Source organism: Limulus polyphemus, unplaced genomic scaffold, assembly GCF_000517525.1.
Source record: "Limulus polyphemus unplaced genomic scaffold, Limulus_polyphemus-2.1.2 Scaffold2155, whole genome shotgun sequence".
NCBI lineage: Eukaryota > Metazoa > Arthropoda > Merostomata > Xiphosura > Limulidae > Limulus > Limulus polyphemus.
In genome coordinates, this window is record NW_013667765.1 from 119,566 (window position 1) to 140,637 (window position 21,072).

At 31.6% G+C, this 21,072-nt stretch overlaps 1 protein-coding gene and 1 long non-coding RNA gene across 2 annotated transcripts in view; both read right to left on the reverse strand.

Annotated features, from left to right (window-relative positions):
* Window positions 1-21,072, reverse strand: part of LOC106466110 — a 40,256-nt gene that overhangs the window by 2,395 nt on the left and 16,789 nt on the right. Inside the window, exons 5-10 of the mRNA XM_022394071.1 lie at window positions 18,916-20,014; window positions 16,021-16,134; window positions 15,661-15,842; window positions 14,958-15,061; window positions 12,999-13,099; window positions 12,505-12,630 (exon numbers count right to left, since the gene is read on the reverse strand). Of these exons, the coding sequence (XP_022249779.1) occupies window positions 12,505-12,630; window positions 12,999-13,099; window positions 14,958-15,061; window positions 15,661-15,842; window positions 16,021-16,134; window positions 18,916-20,014 (1,726 nt within the window). The remainder of the gene's footprint in view (window positions 1-12,504; window positions 12,631-12,998; window positions 13,100-14,957; window positions 15,062-15,660; window positions 15,843-16,020; window positions 16,135-18,915; window positions 20,015-21,072) is intronic.
* Window positions 767-8,400, reverse strand: LOC106466112. The gene is made up of 3 exons (XR_001291248.2): window positions 8,284-8,400; window positions 5,623-5,696; window positions 767-877 (listed from the first exon to the last, which is right to left on the reverse strand). It is a non-coding gene; the product is annotated as an uncharacterized LOC106466112 (long non-coding RNA).

Consider the following 21,072-nt stretch of genomic DNA (forward strand, 5'->3'; position numbering starts at 1 on the left):
ATGAAACAGCTTAAATCTCATAACATTGCACATTTATATATATATTTATTATTTTTATTATATTGACCTTTCACCCATGCCTGGCTAACAATACAGAAGTTACAAGATCAAGACAAAGTAGGCATGAAGTCTTTAAAGAAAGAAGCTAATCTTGAATACAACCAAAACAAATGCAAAAGAACTTTCTAAAGTTCTTGGCAAAGTAGCCAAGTGTGGCTGAAGTATGGGGAAAAGAAAGGGGTCATGTTATGTTCATGACATGCCTCAAAAAAATCATAATTTTCTTTCAACTAACAAATTTTCTAATGGGATATCTGATTTAGGACAACACAGCATCAAGTTTCTAATTTTCATTAGTTAACTAACTTGCTAACTCAAGTATTGAAAACTACCATTTATTGCAAACAACCCTAATTGGCCTGAAGGTTGTCCCAGTCTATAAACCTTATTTCAAACACTGAGAAGGATGTGGAAAATTTTTCTCTTCAAGTTGATTCTTCTCCAATTCTGGTATTACATTTATGACCACAATTTGTCCATTAGTTTTGAAGTAATACCATTGTTAATTTCTGTGTTACATATATACATTTCTGTGATTGAAGTTTTTTGTTTAGTCTTTTTGGTTGAGCTCTGAGCCTTTTCATAATGCATTAATTTATTTCTGATATCATCAGGATCTCCAATGTAAATATTTTAGCCCTTCTGAAAATTATCACATTATACATAATTCTACCAATTTAATCAAAAGATATTATTTTATACATACTTATCATGGTAGTTCCTCCAGCTAATGCAGCCTTTGTTCCATGATAAAAATCATCAGCTGCTCTAGTACCCATGAAAGGAAGTTGAAAGTGAGTGTGGGTATCAATGCCACCTAAAACAAAAACAAATATTATAATGTACAATTTTTAATTCTGACCAATTTTGTTTCTTACTTCAATGTTAAAAGCTGTTCTTCTTTCAAACATGTCCCATGTAATTCTATTTTCTTAAAAATTACTAGTCAGTTCTATTTATGCATGTGTGGTATTCAGATGCAATGACATCGACAAATAAGTTCTAAAGCATCCAGAAAATGCACATTACATCAAAGTTATGCTAAGAATAAATTAAACATAGACAGTAAAGGAAAGAAACAAACAGAAGTGAATAAATAAACAAAATTTTTATTCACAGTAAACATGCATGTCTTCACACATACTGGCCAGCTCACACTTTTCCTGTTTGTTCATGTCAGTTACTGGGGTGAGAAGCTTTCTGCACGTGACCACACAGAACAAAGACAGAGAACTGTGATTTATTACTCCTAATTCTTAACTTACTGTGAAGTAAATAAAAACCTGATGATGACAAAACCTTGTCGAAATGTTGTACATTTTCTGTTATGTTAAACTTATATTAAAGTTTTTCTTCATTACCCATTCATGCCATCTCCAACCATTATTAGTCTCAAAGTGGGTTCCTCGTCATCGAAAATGTCTTATAAACATACACTTAAGAACCCATTAGTGACATTCTTAAATAAAAAAAAATGCCAATTTATTACTTATTTTAGATTTCTTCCATCAATTATTAAAAATAAAGCCAAATTTAGGTCAACTTTTAACTTTCTTTACTGATACTAAAAACATGTAGCTTTTTAATTCTCCTGTTGTGTGTAACCTTATCAAAATTTTTCTGAATGACAGGATGTATGTCAACCAAGGTTTCTTCACGTAGAATACTAAACAAGAAAACTCTTACATTTTTCAAATCAGCTTGACAATTATTTATTAACTACCAGCTTTATACAATATTATGAATGATCTCAACAATCAGACTATAATTTTCTCCAGATAATAATCTTTTAAACTTTTAAGCATTATTAATTGGAAATTAAGTACTAGCATCTTTTAAAACCTTTACTAAAATTTTAGTCAATTTGTTTTTGTTTTTTTAATTTTATGATGAATATGATCCAGATTGCAAGCTTTAGTTTCTTGAAGCTCCAAATGTTTCCAATAAAACTTTTTCTTAAACAAATATCAATTACTAAAATCATAAATTTCATCCTTATATTTCACATCAAATACTTCATCAGTAAGAATTACGAATCCCATTGAATTTCTTAAAGGACCAGTTTTTGTTTATGCTTCAGATAAGAATACATAATAGCTTCTCAAGTCATATTTGATATTTCAAGCTTAGAATTTTTCACAGTTCACTATCCTACAATTTTACACAAGTTCCATATTCTATATATTGTTTGAACAATTTCTCAATCCAACCATTAAGGAATTCGTTTTCATTCAACTATAATACAACATTTTAGAAGGAATACTTTAGTAAGTGTAATAAAATAATAAGAATTTCTTAAGCTCTGTTTACATTTTACTCACTTAAGCCAGTCTCTTAGTATTGTTTTATTGTCGTATCTTGCGATTTGGTCACACAATTGTTTGACTTTACTTTATGAAAAAAGGAGATCCAAGATCAACCACAAAGGGAACTAGTATTAGTATTGTTTTATTGTCGTATCTTGCGATTTGGTCACACAATTGTTTGACTTTACTTTATAAAAAAAGGAGATCCAAGATTGACCACAAAGGAAACTAGAATGGGTGCCTCCTTGGTGAATGATGTAAGCTACCAACATTGAATTGTTGGAATGGATCATCATTAGTCGAATCCTGACAAGAGGAAGAAAGTGAACCAAAGCATGGTGGACTGTGGAAGTTCCAGGGCATGGTAAGACCTTTTGGCCGTAATACTATTATCCTGAAGACTAATGCTGATTGACCCATGACCCCCCAACCTTGGAGGTAAGCATCAGGAAAGAGAAACAAATCTGGACAAGGAGGGTATGAAGTGGGAGCTTTAATCAACCAACGACATACATCATTGAAGAGGAAAAGAGGAAAGTTACAACTGGAATCCTAAGGAACCTATCAAGATTCCATGGGTTGTGTAGTATCCCCTGAAGAGATTGTGTATGGACTAGACCCAAGGAGATAAGTGCTTCCATAGAAGGTCACATCCCTCAATGCAACAGAACTTCACTAGCAGTAAGATAGTTAACAGTAATGATGTGAATGACTGAAAGCTCTATCAAAAGCAGTCAAGGAGGAGAAGGATGGGACCGAAGGAGTAGGGTGTTGAAAAAGACACCCCCAAAAGACAATGTTAAGTAGGTAATGAAAAAGACTTCTTCAACTTGAAAATTCAACCTCACGAGCTGTGTGGGTAAGAAGCAGATGAGTATATTGTGACAACTCCAGTACAGAATGACCTAACAGAAGCCAGACGACCAAGGTGTGGTGTAACTACAATCCCTCATCATGCTGAAGTCTGGTGAAACTAAACACCCAACAAAAGACTGATGGATCCAAAACAAAGTCAAAAAGTAACATGTGAAACTGGTACCCAACACTGTGGTGAACAAACCTAAGATAGCATCATGGGGGATTAAAAATAGGACCGTGGATATAACAATATGAAATGTCTACTTTGGGCATCATCAGTCCTGGAGAAATGGCCCACCAGAGTGTGATAACGAACAATATAGTAAAATGTGAAAGAAGTGATTGAGGCAGAACTACAATCAGCATCGCATCTCCTTTCTGAGGTTCCACCTGATCCTTGGGAATTTTTCGTGAAATACTCCCCCCTCCCTTACCTCCACGTTGGGGTGATTACCATTTTTGGCTCTTTCCCTATACATGTGGCTTCTTTAGGATCTTCTGGGATGGGACACTGTCTTGTACCAATTTTGTTTACTATCCACATCTACTTGGATCTTATGGCTGGCTCTTTTTCTTCACTGGTCTATTTTTTTTTGGGGGGGGTTACTTCTGTGAGGCTTCATCAGGTTTTTTTGTTTTTTGGTTGCTTGTTTGTCTCATTCTAAGCCATTACAATCTTTCTTCATGTTTCATGTCCAGCACCTTCCCATTATTTATCAGTACTACCTCCAAGTGTTCGTCCATTGGTTGTATATTATAACATGAAATGTGTCTAAAAAAGGGCTGAGGTAGGCATAGCAAACTCCACAGGAGAAGTCTGGGAAGGCAAGGCATAAGCAGGTGGAGGAAAAATGTCAAAATCTACACTGTCTCAAACAGGTTCAGCAAACCCCGACCTTAGGGGTCCTCACAAACCAAATTGTAAAAAGTAAAAAAATATAAATAATTATGAAAATGAAATAGTATTTATATTGTAAAACTAAGTACATATGTATTGACAAAAAATGTATTAGAAGGAACTGTTGAAGAAAATTACATTTAACCTAATTTAAGACTTACCAGTAAAATGAATTACAGGTAAGCCTAAAATAACAAAGATACATGTTAAGTCTAATCCAGCATTGCAGTACAAAGGATATCACTAAGCTCTAAATGAAAACCCTAACCTTACAATAAGTATTTACAACTCCAACTAAACTCATGTTCTTGAACCCATATAACAACAAAATATCAAAAAATATTCAAAAATCTTGAACAGTATAACAGTTTATCTGTCCAAAGTTGGTAGACCATATTCAAAATGTGTGGGCTCCCAAACTCGAGACCTGACAAAGGTAAACTCATATAAAGATCAATCTCTCAACGTATGAAAGCCACAATTCTTCTGCTGAGTACTGCCACCTGAAGCTTAAGTGTGCTGAAAGTAAATGATATTACTTTCGAAGTGGAAACATAAATTTCAGTGAAAACCGAAAATGGAAGAAAAATAAAGGTAAGTGGTCATTTAAAATTGTTAAAGTAAGGAAGAAAAAAACGTTGAAAAATATTTCCACTTCGAATGAAGTTTTAAAAAAATGTAGGAAGAGGGGCACAAACAAAAACATCAGGACAATAGCTCTGCCATACAAAAAGTGAAAATTTGGTAGAATTGAATAGAGAGAGTCACATGCATCAGGAGGATGTGTTGCACTCCTATTGTTGAAGGGTTTTTTGCATGAGAATTTACAAGTGAGACACAGTTGAATCACATTGATTGTGAGGTATGTGGGAGCTCAAGGTTTGTGGCATGTTAAAACAGATTTTTTATATAAATGGCAGCACTGAACAAGAATAGGTAAGTTACCCTATTGGAATTTTGAACTGTCCATGTTTGTAGAAATATATCATATCCTTGGAATAAAAAAAAGACATGAACACCAGCCCTTCTTCCATCTTCCAACAGCATGGTGCAAAGGTATAATCACAAAATTTTAAATAAATTAGCCATTAATGTAAATGAACATTGGAAACCATGCTTACAAGTTAATTAAGCCACCAAATTACCTATCCTCTCCAATATACCCTGAAATTTTTATGCCATGTAAGCAACAACCAGAAACAAAGCCATCAATATACCTACCTTATGAATCTTCAACTAAAAAAATATAACACTTCCTTACTCATCAAGAACAATTACCTACAGAATATGAAAAGACAGAGACAATTTCTACCTAGCATTATTGCTTATTTGCCTTTTTAAATGTTTTTAATATTATTAAATACATATATAAAGCTAAAATAACTTTACCACATGCACATATGGCACTATAATAAAAAAATTTGATGTACAATTTTTAAGTAAATTAATTATTTAAGGTTTTATAGTACATTCATAATTATCTATACAGCAACAACTTACCTGGGATAATTAGTTTCCCTTTGGCATCAATAGTTCTGGTGCCTCCAGGAATGATAAGATCTTTTCCAACTTGTCTAAACAAGAGGTAAGTGAAACAGAAAAACATTTACACATTTATGGCTACATCATATTAAAACAGTAAACAAAGGATTTTCACATACATTTATATAATTGTTAAGTCTGATAATCCTACAAGTTTTAAATGCAAGTTAAATTAAAATATGAATAACAAAGTTGCAGGAACAAAAATCATTTCAACCTTCAATACATTAATTTGTTCTTCATTTTGTGGATGAAGAGGTCAAATGCATCTGACCCTTCCACATCTTTAAGACCTAAAACCAATCAAGGGAAGATTCATTCATTCATTTTTCACATTGTACTTGTCATATGCAAGTCTGTTAAGGTAAAATGGGATGGATTTTCACTGCCAAACTTCATATTACAATACATTCTCCATTAAAGAAAAAGACTAGAATAGTAAGTTATTTGAAATTTGACCTAAAATAAAAATTCCACATATTATGTATCAAGATGACTTACATGCTTATTTCATCTTGTTAATTCATGCAGTGAATAATACAAATAACACTGGCCTGCAAATTTAGACTTCATAAAAGTTGTTTTGGTTTTAATAATGGATTTTTCACAATTCAGCTATGCAGATTTCGAAAATAATAGTTTTTTTTCTATCACGTAAGGATTTTTCACAGTTGTAAAGAAAAAATACACTCTTACTTAGATCAAATTATTTCGTTTACCACAATGAACATTTTTTGTTATTATGTTTGTTAACAAAAATACAAACCAACTAAAGAAAATGGAAGAACATTGATGTCAAATGAATATGCATCCTCATTCAACTGATTTTTTGTGTGAAATGTACATTTTTTTACAAATCACGTACTGTGGTCTTTCTTTTATGTATTGCATCTGGAGCATCTCGTTTCAAGGACCAGCAGTAATCAGCCATCTTCCAGATGTTCCACCTTCCATGATACCTCCTCTCCATTTCCCTGATGTTTTGATGAAACCTTTCCCCTTTTTCATTGCAGATGGCACCGAGATTTTCAGGGAAATAGTCAATATGTGAGTGTAAGAAATGAACTTTCAAGTTCATGTTACAACCCAACTCTTTGAATTTATTGAGCATGTTATTCACAATATTTTTGCAGTTTGGGTCGTCGTTGTTTTCTAAACATTTGTCAACAACATCTTTAAAGACAATACATGCTTCTTTTTCAACTTTCCTCATTGTCCTTTCGAATTGTTCATCTGAAGTCAATTTCATATTCTGAGGCCCAACAAAAATCCCTTCTTTAAGTTTCGCATCTGAAAAGAGCTGGGTATTGCTCACATAGATACTTGAAACAGTCGCCATCTTTGTGTAAGGGCTTTACAAACTGCTTCATCAAACATAGTTTTATGTGAAGTAGAGGTAATAGAACTTTCTTTGTGTCAATGCTTTTTTGACAAATTCTGTAATGTTTTGCTTGTGTTTCTTTACAACAAATTTACCATAAATATAACAGAATATGTATGGGTCATTTACACAGCCTCTTGTTGCCATAGTGATGAATAAATAATATTGAAATAAAAAAAAAATGTCCAAGTGCACGCACAAAAACAAATACTATGCAGAAATGACACGTCACGTGGCCTATTAACCATGATACAATGAACACTATATCAGGATCTTTTTATTCTCAACGTTTTGACTACAAGCGTTAGAATAAAAAAATCCTGACAAAGCAGTCATAGTTTCATTACTACCTTAGTATCCATTTGTCAACATGAATAATACTTAGCCTGTTAACCGTTTATATACTAGTGGTGCATTTCTCACGTCACAATTATTCTAGAAAAATCTATAGCCAGCGGTTGCCAACGTTTTAAGCAAAACAAGATGTGACCCAATTTCAATGAAAATGATTCACTTATGTAAAAGTACATATAACATTTTGTGAAAAAATCTGTATGTGATTGAGAAAAATTGATATCCTTTTCAGATTCAGTGTACAGGAATTACTGTAGAGCATGTAAAAATTTCAAGGCAGTAAAACCATCACAGGCCTTTGTAATCTTTACTTAGAGCTCAGTATAATAGCTATGACTGTTCTTTGATAAAAGTATATTTTACTGTTTATTTCTTGTTGATGTTTCACTGTAGCAAGTTATAATATAATGAAGGACATAGGCAGAAATCTATAAAAGGGGAATGCAACTTTGGAGTAAAAAGGAAATAAAGGTGAAGCCATAATTTGAAGGCATGTCCTCCTTGGAAAACTATTATAATTTCAACTAAAAAATATGCATTTTCATGGTACTGAGGTTGTTGTTTTTTTTCCATATTTTATATAGATACAGTTTGAATTTATGAGGTGTGATGCACTTCCCTCTTCATACACTCATGCAAATAAATGTGGTGATAAGCAATCAGTCATGGCCTCTTTCTAAATGCTGAATAAAGACAAAGTTTTGCAGACTACACATACATTATGTCTCAGCATAGAAACTGAAACATTATCTACACCTACAATACAGACAGGTGAAGTCTAGAAATGATTCAACACAAATAATAACATTTGTATTACAGTACAAATATTTCAACATTAATTCATATGAAATTACAATCATGTATATACATTAACTCAAGCTTACTTGATAATTCCATCTTCCAGGTAGACATCTCCATCAAACATTAAATCATCATTAACAATCTTCCCTCCTTTGATTAATATCCTTGTCTGGGCACTCTACAATTAACAGTTGTGGAGTATTAGTTTAGTGTTAAAATTTTATCAATGACAGCTAAAAGGAATACAAATGATACATATTATTATTGATAGTTGCATCAATATACTGAAACTAATTAATCATTGCCAGTAAGTCGATTAAATAACATTGGCTAATAATACTTAAGTTTAAAAAACTAAAACCATTGAAAAGACTAGTATTCAGAAGAACTTGAACAGGTTTAACAAGTAATCTGAAACCTATATTTCAATGTGAAAAAATATAATATCAGAGAAAAATATGGGTTTAAAAAACTTTAATTGGAAATGTTTGTATGTGAAAAAAATTCAGCACCCAGTAATGAGCAACAGCAATTTAAGTTTGATTACTGGAATTCTTTTGAAACTTCTACTCAGAACTTAATTATTTTTGATGAAATTTTTAAAATCTTGTATTTTTTGTGAAATTTTAATAGTATTTATTACTGTTATTTTTCTGTTATTGATAATTATAGTTTTGAATAAGAATCATGAATTATTTTATATGCAAACATCTTTAACAGTGCATAAACATTCATCTACACTTGTTTCTAATTAAAAAGCTTTTCTCTAAACAGAATATATGGGTAAATTTTGACTAATAGTTGTCTTGGACATACTATAAACACCACAAAATATATTCTATTTGTTTTAGCACTGAATTTGATATTGCCTTACTGTATTTGTTGTTGAAACAACAGATATGAAGATTTATGAATGCATTTGGGTTATAATTTGGATCAAATGTTTAACATAGATGGAAATTCACTAAATAGCATGACTAAAGAAAAAGATCTTGGCAGAGTGGTGGATAATTCACTCCAGTCATTGAAGCATTATTCTGTTGCTAGTCGTAAAGCTAACTCAGCCAAGATAATTTTATGATATATTTCTAGACAAATTGATATCAAGTCAAAAGACATAACTGCCTCTCCACACAAATCACTAGTTATGTCTCACTTGAAGTATTAGGTACAATTTTGATCTCCTTATCTAAGGATAATGACATAATAGGAAGGGTTCAGAGAAGAGCTACTAGGATTATTCCTGGGATGGAAGGGATATTTTACAGGATTATGTCAAGATCTCATTTTCATTTCAGAAAAGAATAGTAAGAGTTGATCTTATTGAAGTTTATAAAGTCATCCAAAGAATTGATAGGATACATGTCTCTCATACCTTTTTGCACTGTTATGAAAACAACAGAATGAAAGTACATAAGCTTCAGGTTTGGAAAGAGTCAAACTAAGCTCAGTTAAGATAAGTTTATTTTTCTGACAAGGGGATTGACTTGTACAATTAATTGCTGCTTGTGGTGAAGGCCATCACCTTACAAAATTTTAAGAATGAAGTTGACAATCCCCCAAAAAATATAGGATGGCTTTAAATTTTTCACTCCTCTTAAAAGTTGATGCAAGTGCAACGTCAGGCTTCAAGGACCAATCAAGCTTTGTTGACCCCATATTATGTTAAATTCTCTTTTGTATAAAAACAGTTTATTACTTTTAAAGAGATAAGTGTAAGCCACTAGAAATCTATTAATGCATTTTCATACTGGAAGACAGATCAAATTTACAGTCATGTCTATTTAAAGTCAGAACTTCAAATAGCATTATTAAATTTGTGTTTAAGCATAGCAAAATTATAAATGTATTATTTCAAAAGCAAATAAATATGGTAAATGTACTTACTAGGTGAAAGACTGGTTCAAAATATGTTATCTCTGTTAATAACATCTGTATGTATGTAAATACATACACACAAGTGTGAGTGTGTGTGTGTAGAAATAACATTTACAAGTATAATCATCAAATAATGCTTGTAATCATGCAGTCATTGTGGCTGTATACAGTATAGTGTATATCTGATCTTCTTTTTGATTAAATATTATTCATGTTTTAGCACAAACTACACAAATCTCTGCAAAGAATCAAACCTTGGATTTTTATTAGATTAATTAGTTAAATAATAAAAAAAAAGCATTGAATAATGGCTTGAGACGGCTTGAATGGGTAATGAAGAAAAACTTTAATATAAGTTTAACATAACAGCAAATGTACAACATTTCGACAAGGTTTTGTACCTGATGATGACAAAACCTTGTCAAAACGTTGTACATTTGCTGTTATGTTAAACTTATATTAAAGTTTTTCTTCATTACCCATTCAAGCTGTCTCCAGCCATTATTACCATATGTTATTGTTGAGTGGCTCTTAACATGACTGAAATGCTCAACAATTACTTTTTGCAGTGGGTGGTATAAAAGCTCAGAACTTTGGCTTTGAGTGAAACCAATAGTGCAAACAATTAACCTTTTTAAAACCCATGAAATAATTTAAATTGATAGATCAACTTAAACTTTTCCTGTCACTGGGGCCAGGTACTTTTGCATGTAGGTCCACAATTAGAAGGAACTTTGAGATTATTCCCAGGCTTAGAAAAAGGGATAAAAACAGCTCTATGCTATGCATCTGGAGAATCCTCCTCCTGCCAAATACAGTTTAAAAAAACCAGAAGAAGATCAAGATAAAGACTGAATAGCATATCATAATGAATGTCATCTGATCTAACTGATGTATTACCAAGCTGATGTAAAGTAATTTTAAGTTATATCAGAGTAAAAAGTCATTTAGTCGTAGAGACTATCCCAGCTGAACAAGATGATGATGTTTTTTGGCATGTGACTTGATGGCCAAGAAGGCAGGGGAAGAGATGAATGTGCTAGAATGATAAGAAAAGCATTTGTCAAGGATGTTAGTAATACTGTGTAGATCATTTCTTTTCCATTGGAATGCAAGATCAAAAGAGGATGGAAGGTATACTTCCCATTCACCTTTCAAAACTTATCCCAAACGACATAGGTACTGGTATTGGAAGATATACTGGAAGTGAACTTAATCCAAGATTCCTTCTGGCTAAGATGTCTAATCTGCCTAGACACCAGAGTGCTGAATGACCATAAAGAGTGGGATGTATTCAAAAGATATCCCAGGCCCATTTCTGAACCTTCTGTGCTAAGAAGCACCATAGACAAGGATATTGTGGCAAATGTATGTAGATTTTGGGAATGGTGTGAATAGCTGCTTGAATAATGTGGTCAGTCACGGCAACTGAAGCATCAATAGGTGAGAAATGTGCAGTGGCAGAATCAAGCTCAGAGAAAATAGTGAAAGAAGACCAGCCAGCACTGTTTAGCTTTCAACTAGATATGCAAGTAGTATGGCATTGACTGCAGCCAAGTTTACTGTGAACGACTGCACAATGAATAATTATTACCACTTAGACACAATCCACACTCCAAGAGAAAGATTAAAAAAAGTGAGGTGAACAAATAGACAGATCAATACTGGAAATGCCTCACTAAGAATATTGAAAAGGAATAGATCAGGATCAGAGAGAAAATGTTCCCCCAATAGTCCCTATGCATTGCTATCAGCATAGCTCCAAGAGTTGACTGTGTCAATTAAAGTCCCCCATGATAACAAAGGGATATGGCAACCAACACACCAGATCATCAAGATCAGATTGATCAAAAACTCTTCCAGGTAATGAATAAAGGGAACAAATATTAATTGCACAAATAGCAGTAGTCAACAGTAAAGACAAGAAAGGGGTGAGATTACTTGCAAGTGTGACACCACCATGAACTAAGCCATTTGCTTATTTTATCCCCACCCAAAAAATTAAAATTGCCATAAAGAGGTGGAATCAGAAACTTTCCTATAGAGAAATGATTGTTCAAAAACTTGATGTCTTCCAGGTTATAAAAAAATATATACAATTCCATTGAAATAAAGTGGCCATTATCACATAGCAAATGTGTAGGAAGCATACAGACATTTGATATATATCTCTATATACACACATCATGAACTAAACCTACCTTAACAGACACTAAATGAGTCTGAACACTTGATTATAGGGAACTTTCATTTAATGGTCGGTCACAAACTTTACACAAAGTGCACAGATATCAACCACAAGGTTTGAGTTCATATTTTTAAGTCCAGCAGTTTATAACTCTAGCCAGGATCCTTACTCTAAGTAAGCATTGTAAAAACTTTTAGTAGAACTAATATTCATCTAACTAAAAGCAGAGCAACATTACCTCAAGGAGCCCACAACTGCATGAACCTCTGGTTTAATAACCTTGAATGGATACACTGCTGTTTCAATGTTGAAAGTAAGGATCATCTTGAGATGTTGGGCAAAATTGACTATGTTGACAGAGAGTCTATAAGTAAAAAGTACAATGAAACATTGAGTATCAAATTTATACACACAAACAAGTATAGATAAAACTGTTAAACACCATGAAAATATTAAAATAAAATAATTAAATACTGGAAACACGTAATTTCTCAGTAAGTTAACATTATCAGAGTACCACTACTTTATCAAAACATTATAAATCACTTTACTAACTACTTGGTGGAAATCAAATTGATTTAACAAACTTAATTTTACATAATGTCATTTTCTGTAATATTCTATGGTAATTCTGTGATTGCTACCCTGAAATAAAATCTACTGACTATTCAAACACACTAAGTTTTAATCATTGTATTATTTTTTTAATAGGTACAGCTGGTCTGTTCTTGCCTATTATTTAATAAAAACGTTTGATGCCTCATGGATACATGCTGCCAGTCTAAGACAAGGACACGAGCTCTGTATACTGTTGAAGACACTTCTTGTAACAGCTAGAAGAAAAGCAAAAAATTGTGTTTATAAAGAATTATGATTAAAAATTGATTGACATTTTTGTACTTTCTAAAAAAAAATTAATTTATCATATTTCAACAAATAAAAATGAACAAGAAGAACATTATATCATTCATCAATATTCAATCTACAGGTTCACTAGAAAAAACTACTCACATATTTGGCTTCATTATTCTTGCAAAATATCTTAAAATTTGATTAAACAGAAAATTAATTTTTTTAAAAATTTTAATAAGAACCAAACTTTTCACTCTTTCTTTTAAGAAAACTGATATTTTTGCTTTGAGTTCTATATGTAGACATTTGAAAAGTCTGTATTTCTTTCCCTTCAGAGTTATGAGTTGAAGGATTTGTTTAATTAAATATAAATAGCTACTGAGTCATAATTATCTCCCCAAACTTTTGCTTGTTAATGTCATACACAGACTGAAACATGGTTAACTTATAAATACAGAGTGACAGAGAATATAAGTTAATTTTCATTTATTTTCTATCAACAAGTTTCTGTATGCTTTGTGAATTTAATGGAATAGATAAATTTAGCAACAAGTTTTACATGATTTGCAACTTTTTATTCTTGTAGCATACATCTTCACTTCTTTCATTATTTAAAAGTTTTGCAATTCACCCACAATCTGTATTAAATATATATAGAAAATTTATCAATGTCATGTAATTTTAACTATTCTAGAAAAATTTATCTACATCCTGAGACTTCAACTTGTTTAGCTAAACATTCAAATAACAGAAAAATATTGCTCTCTGTTTATTCTCTCTCTCCATACATTAAGTTGAAACTTTTATTATTTTTCTGAAACTGGAAATTTCACTTATTCTGATACTACTTTTATCACTTCCCTATCTGTACATTTCAATCATGTTCAGAAAAAAGGCCACAAAAATTATTTGAAGGTTTTTTTATGAACTTTTATGTTCTAAGGCCAAGTTAAAGATCTTTTTGAATCAAACATAATAACTGTTTATAATCATTTACTTATTTGTTGAAAGCCATCACAAGCTTATTGACTTCATACAAAGTATATGCTTGGTATATCATGTTTTGCTTTCCAAAACCTGTATACATTTTACATGAAAACTCTCAATTATTTCTCACAAAGTAACTGAAAATGCTACTTAAATGTGTTACTTAGTTATGCAATAGCATCTTGAAATGGAGTAAGTTTGCATCAACTCCAGTACTGACTATTACCTATAGCTGTTTCTAGCAGAATATTCCATTTGACCTGCTTTTACTTTTTTATCCTTACATGAAAGGAGCTAAATCTAGATTTTTTTAGGTTTCCTATTCTTAAGAAAGAAAATCATTAACGTTATACTATGGATTTTTTTAGAGGGGGGGTTCTGTGCACACTTTTTGTCTTTCTTTGACAATAAAAAATAATAAAAAGGAGAGCAAGATGGTGATGGTGTTCTAATATATATGAACATAGTGATATGACTTAATGTTATCACTGTTTCGTTAACTTGTTTTGTAGAAGCAACACTTACTTTTATCCAATTTACTCTCAAAGCCTCTCTCACACTGAACAGCTTATATACTGATTTGTGAAATGGATCTGTTTTATCACACTTCACTTTTATATCTAAGTTGATATGAAATGCATACAAGCATTAGTTGTTGTGTTGTATTACGCATGAATTAGCACTTTGTTTTTCTTAATGTGAGAAATACAACTAAAAATATACATAATACTGAGCTACCCTACAATCAGTCTTTATTTACTCAAAAATCACTTTACAGTAACCTAAAATGTTTATGTTATTTTATTGTTCCTTTTATTTATCATTGTGTGTCAATAGTAAAGTTGTACTTACTTTAGGAAGGTCAGCTGTGGTTGGATATTTGTATTTTAACTCTTCTTCATTCAAGCTTTCTTCAATGATGGAGAAAGCAAGTTTTTTCACAGGATGAGCATTTACTGCAACAAGTCAATATCTGAGGCTTTAAATGCAATGAAGAATACTTATGGGTATAAATCTGTATGACAAACACTCTTAAAAGATTACTCTGGTGTCAGTAAGACAGTGTCTTACTAAGTTTCCACTAAATAACCAATGAAAAGTCTGAATACACCTAACTTTACAAAATACACATGAAACTGAACTTGAAAAATTATGTTTAGGGTTATCAGTCTTGTAAAACTGTCTAATATTATATGAAATTTTGTGATAGTTTACAATATAATATCCTGTAAGGGATGTCATATTGTAAATCAGTGTATTTTAGTGTAATAGAAACACTGAACTCGAATTATGTAAGGATATCTGTAACATGGCAACTGAGAACTGCAGTCTCAAGCAATGTCAACTCTTATCAGCTCAATTAGGTTAATTATAAAGAATATTAGGCATCAAAGCTTCATTTGGTTCTAAATACGAAAGATGACATGCTTTTATACTGTTTCACTTTAAAATGGAGATTTCACATGTGTATATCATAAAAATTACCCCAGTAATCTTACTGATTAAAACAAACTATTAAGTACTAAACATTGATCTACAAGATGATGACACCTACCTTCTACACAACATTTTAGGCTCACATGAGACACTTTCCGACATACAGTGGTTTCTTGTTCGAAGTCACAAAGATGTATATCATTATCTGAAAATTTCACCACCAATTGCACAGCATGCCAGAGAAAACTGAAAACCGCTTGGTCTTCTGTCAAATCCTTTAAGTCCCATTCCCTGAAACCACTAAGAAAAACAGACAAAGTTATGGACATTTGTGAAGCTCTAAAATTTTAGTAACATAAGATGAAAATGTATTCAGAAATCTCTTTGGGAATGTATTTTTGTTTATAACACAATACACTGAAATTGTAAAGAAAGATTTTTTTTAATGTTTAAATGTATATTACACATGAACACTTACTTTAATAGAGACAAAACAGGGAAAAACAAAGCCTTCAGTGGATGGGGTTGAACCAGTTGAATTGTTTCTGTGTCATCCAATTCTGCCATCTGAAGCTCTTCACTGGCACAGTGTCTGGGCAGATTAACATATTACTTTATTGCATCCTAAGACACATCCACACATTATTCAGTAAACAAAAAACAATAATAGTATACATGTAAAGTAGCATTTATCAACAGATGGGTCAGGACCCAAAATTGGATCATCAAAATGTGTGAAGAAGTTATGAACACTTTTAAAATTGATAATAGCTTATTTATTATGTAAGTATAAATTGGTAAGTCAGATGGTATTTTCACTAAAGCTATTACTGGGTTGTGACTGGCATCAATATTTACAAATGGGTCCTGAGCCAAAAAAGATTGAGAACCACTAATGTAGAGAATATATCATTGTATATCATGCCATTTTGTTGCTGTAGAAAGAGTTTATTGTTAAAAGTTTTAAAATATATTGAGTTGTTGAGTAGAACAAATATCAGAGGATCAACTATTGTTATTAACTATTATATGTTTGGCTAACAGTCATGGCCATCTTTGAATTTTAACTTTCTTCTATTCAAGCAATCTTCAATTATGTAGAAAGCAAGTTTCTTTCACAGGATGATCATTTTCTGGAACAAGTCAAGGTCTTTGGCTTTCAATGTAAAATGTAATAATAGAACACTTATGTATATAAATTAGTTTGATAAACATAGATAAATTCTCAAGAAACTCCAAATCTCACTATTTGCAATCATTAAGAAAACAATTATTAATGTTTATGAAGCTCTAAAACCTTGAGTAATCTAACCTTCATCTCCTTTTAAAGATGGAATGTAGTTTGTATCTATACTTTAAATATAATGTCTGTGGAAACTGTAATGAAATAAAATAAAAGTATTTCTACAAGGGCAACAGATGGTGTTATCCCTTTAAACGCTTTTCTGCACAAGTCACTGTGTTACATTCAAAATTTAATATTATAATGCGGGTTATGATTCCAAGTTTTATTTTATCTCAGTTTTAAGTCCTTTATTACAAAATAAACCTTTAAAAACTACTTAAAACTTCAGATGTATTGTCACATGACCAACAAGATATTAAAAATCTATGCTTTGGTTCTCTGAAATCTTCAATACTACAATGGTAATAGAGTAGACGTACACATAGCCACTAAGATGATTATATAATCATTTGACTTGTTCCTTTCAAAATACTCTGAATGAATACAGTTAAGACAAGTAAAAAAAAAAAATTCAACCCCTGACAGCTGTCACGCAAACCTTCAATAGATTTGTTTGAGATTTACTGCTTCCATGTAGACATTACATACATATGTGTTTAACCATTAGAAAGTGCTTATTTTACAGAATAAACCAAAAATGGTTATTTTGAAACTGGCACCAAGTCTTTGTCACAGAGTACATGAAACTGACTATAGTATTGTTGGGTGCTTGATCGACTATAGCACTTATGGTTGTTTCTTACCTAAATGTGTTATAGCTAGAGATACATTTTACTGTTATATTTGAGTTAATTATGTTTTAAAATGCATAACTAAAAGGTTTAACGATTTTTTAAATATATATCATACTTCCCATCCATTCTCAAGGCTTACGATATTGTGCACCAAACAAATATTTTGCCAAAAGGTTGCACATGTCTCCCAAAGGAAGTGTAATATGCCTCGAAAACACTGTTGACTTGTGTTGTGAGATGAATAATAAGTTGTAAAAGACAAGAAAGGAAAATAAATAAAATTAACTATATATGTGCAATGAAAAATAGATGAAATTAGGAATTTATCAAACAAAAACTCTTTAAAGTTATTCTACAAAAAATTAAAAGGTATGTATTTTTTTGTATTTACTAATTTTAATTATTTCATTGCATTGAATGTTGTTGATAATAGCTAGAGTTAGTGATATGGTAGAGAAAATGAAAAATAAAATATAAAAATTTCTAGAGATTATGCAAATGAAATATGAAACTATTAAATGAAGAAAAGTATTTTTATACTTAAAATAAAAATCACTTTGTACTCAATTTGTTAATAGTATGAATGAGAGTAACTACAATAGTAAAATAATAAATTTTTAGTAAAACACTTTATTATAAAATCATCATTATTTGTGTACAAGATACTTATGATCTTTATTGAAATCTTACTAGTTTTTGAGGATAGAATTCACAGTTACCACATGTATTTGTTGTACAAGTGAAATTCATGGCTCAATTTCTGCAAATTGCACGAGCCCACCACGAAAGTTATTACAGATGTGGATAATTATAAAATAAGCTACTGGAATAAGTCAACAATGGACTTTCTTTTCAGCCATTACATATATCCATACCTATCCTTATACATCTTTTATACAAAAGCCCTAATAGGTATTCACCATTAACAAAATATCATACAGCCAGAATTCGGTTGGCCATTATAATCAATGTAGTCTTTTTTTTCTCTGAATTGAAAACTGAAGCTATGAGAAATCTGATCCCAGATTCCTGCCTTTATTATTAGATAAGTACTTTGTGGAATCATGAACATCCAAACTTCTGTTCTCATTTCCTTTATGTTGTTTGAAGGGTATGTATTCTAAGATCTGTCAACCATTTTTTGAATGTACAATTTATTGGATAGAATGTGTCAATATCTAAACAAGAATAGTTACAATATTTATAAAGTGAAAACTGAGACCAAGCAAAACTAAATCATAGTCATACTAACCAGAAACATGCTTTAAAAACATGACCTGTCAGATCCTAAATGTTATAAGTCTTACTCTTTACTTCATTATGATAAAAAGATCTAAAACAATCAGCCAAATCAATGAAAAGGACTGAGGAATAAGTATTTTCATAGACTAACCTTTCATATTTACTAGAGTTTGATCTTCCACTATCACCAGACTGCATCCTTTCAATTTCTGAATATTGCAACTTTTCATCATGTGTACAATACAATCTTTCACCTTGCAAAGACTGAATGTTTTCATTATTTGTTGGCTGTATCTTTATACCTTTTGCCTGTTGTAAACCCTTTCTATTCGGGGACTGAGAGCTTGTATTATTCATAGTTTGTAGTGTTATATTTTCTGAAGGATGTAATCTTTCAGTATCTGAGATTTCCAGCTTCGTATTTACTGAAGCTTGCAACTGTTTATCTTTTGTAGGCTGTATTCGTTCCATTTCAGTAGCCCCTATTCTATCACTTGCTGCAGGCTGTATTCCCTCTCTTTCACCTTTTTCAGGCTGTATTCTTTCTCTTTGACCTTTTGCAGGTTGTATCATTTCACCTTCTTTGAGCTGCATTCCTTCCATTTCACTAGCCCCTACTCCATTACATGTAGGCTGTACTTCTTTTCTTTCATCTTCTTCAGGCTGTATTCCTTCAATTTCAATAGCCCCTTCTATACCACCTTCTGTAGGCTGTATTCCCTCTCTTTCACCCTTTGAATGTTGTGTCATTTCATCTTTTCCAGTCTGTATTCCCCCCATTTCAGTAGCCCCTTCTCTAACACTTTCTGCAGGCTGTATTCCTTCTCTTTCACCTTTTGTTGGTTGTATCTTTTGATCTTTTGCAGGTTGAATTTCTTTTATTTCAGCAGGTTCTAGCCTATCACCTTCTGCATGCTGTGTCCTTTCAACCAGTGTAGCTTGTAAGCTTTCACTATATGTAAGTTGCAGGTTTTTATCTTGTACAGGTAATAACTTATTATATTCTATAGGTTGTGAATCTTTATTAGTATTAGATATAGGTCTTTCAACTTGTAACTTATGATCTTTCTTAGTCTCTAATGTTCCTTGTAAATGTTGAGATGGTTCATCTATAATTTTTTTTCGTTTTTCTTCACAATAAGACAAGTTTTCAGAATCTGCAGGTTTTGACCTCTTTCTTGTTTGTTCTGACCTTTGAGCTTGTAAAATTTGTAACGAATTAGATTCTCCATCTAAATCTTCACTGTCTTCTGCAAAATAAAAATTTATATTATTTACTACAGTGCTTATAAATAATCTCATTTAGTTTCATCTTGTAAAGAAAATTCAGATATTTAAAAATATATAATCAGGCTTTTTTCATTTTTAGAATAAATCAGATTACATTACTTCATTGTATTCATTAACCACAGATAAATACTCCACAAAAAGCAAGATTAAGAAATTTGATCCTTAATACAGATCTCACACTTTCTCTTCTCTATGTAGAAATTTACCAAAATAATGGGAGTTTTTAAAATTATATCGGGTTAAACATATTTTTACCTACTTATTTGAAACTTTATCAGAAAATATTGTGTGTTAACCCTCATCAACACACGGTTGAAAAGTTAAACTGTGGGAAACCTGGGGTCCAACCAGACCCCAGCACAAACATACCATTATAGTAAGCTTTGGGTTGAAAATCCAAAACCGAATTGCATTACAAGTTTCATTAGGGTTAGCAAGCAATGTGAACAACATAAAAATATATATATTCTAGATTCTAGAAGAAATATGTTGACAAATCAAGAAATTACAAAATTACATTGTTTCTCAGTATACAAATAAGTAGTATTAAACCATTCCTTATACAAACAGTGTATCAAAAAAATAAAATAAAAAAAATGGAGTTTTATTATGCACCTATATTCAAGTCATTATCCACTAATATATGACGAGATTACCACAATACTGTTTTGTATGGTATAGGGCAAACTGCATGTATAGTGATGGTCAATGATAGTATGGGGTCCACGTAGATTTCCAGATAAGTATTAGATTATACCTATGTACAACATCTGCTTGTTTCAAAAATAATAGTCATATTGATCCAGGGTTTCTGCTTGACAATTACATGAACTGATATAAATTTGTAGTGTATTATGTTAACCCGATGATTACCAGCGAATAACTTTCTTAGTAGAAAATGCAAGCCTTGCTATATTTCATTCCAACAATAAAACTAGTGGATGAATATGTTCGAAACTTCATAAAAACTTTGATAAATGTATGTAGTTTAAGAAATATAAAGCTAATTACTTTTAAT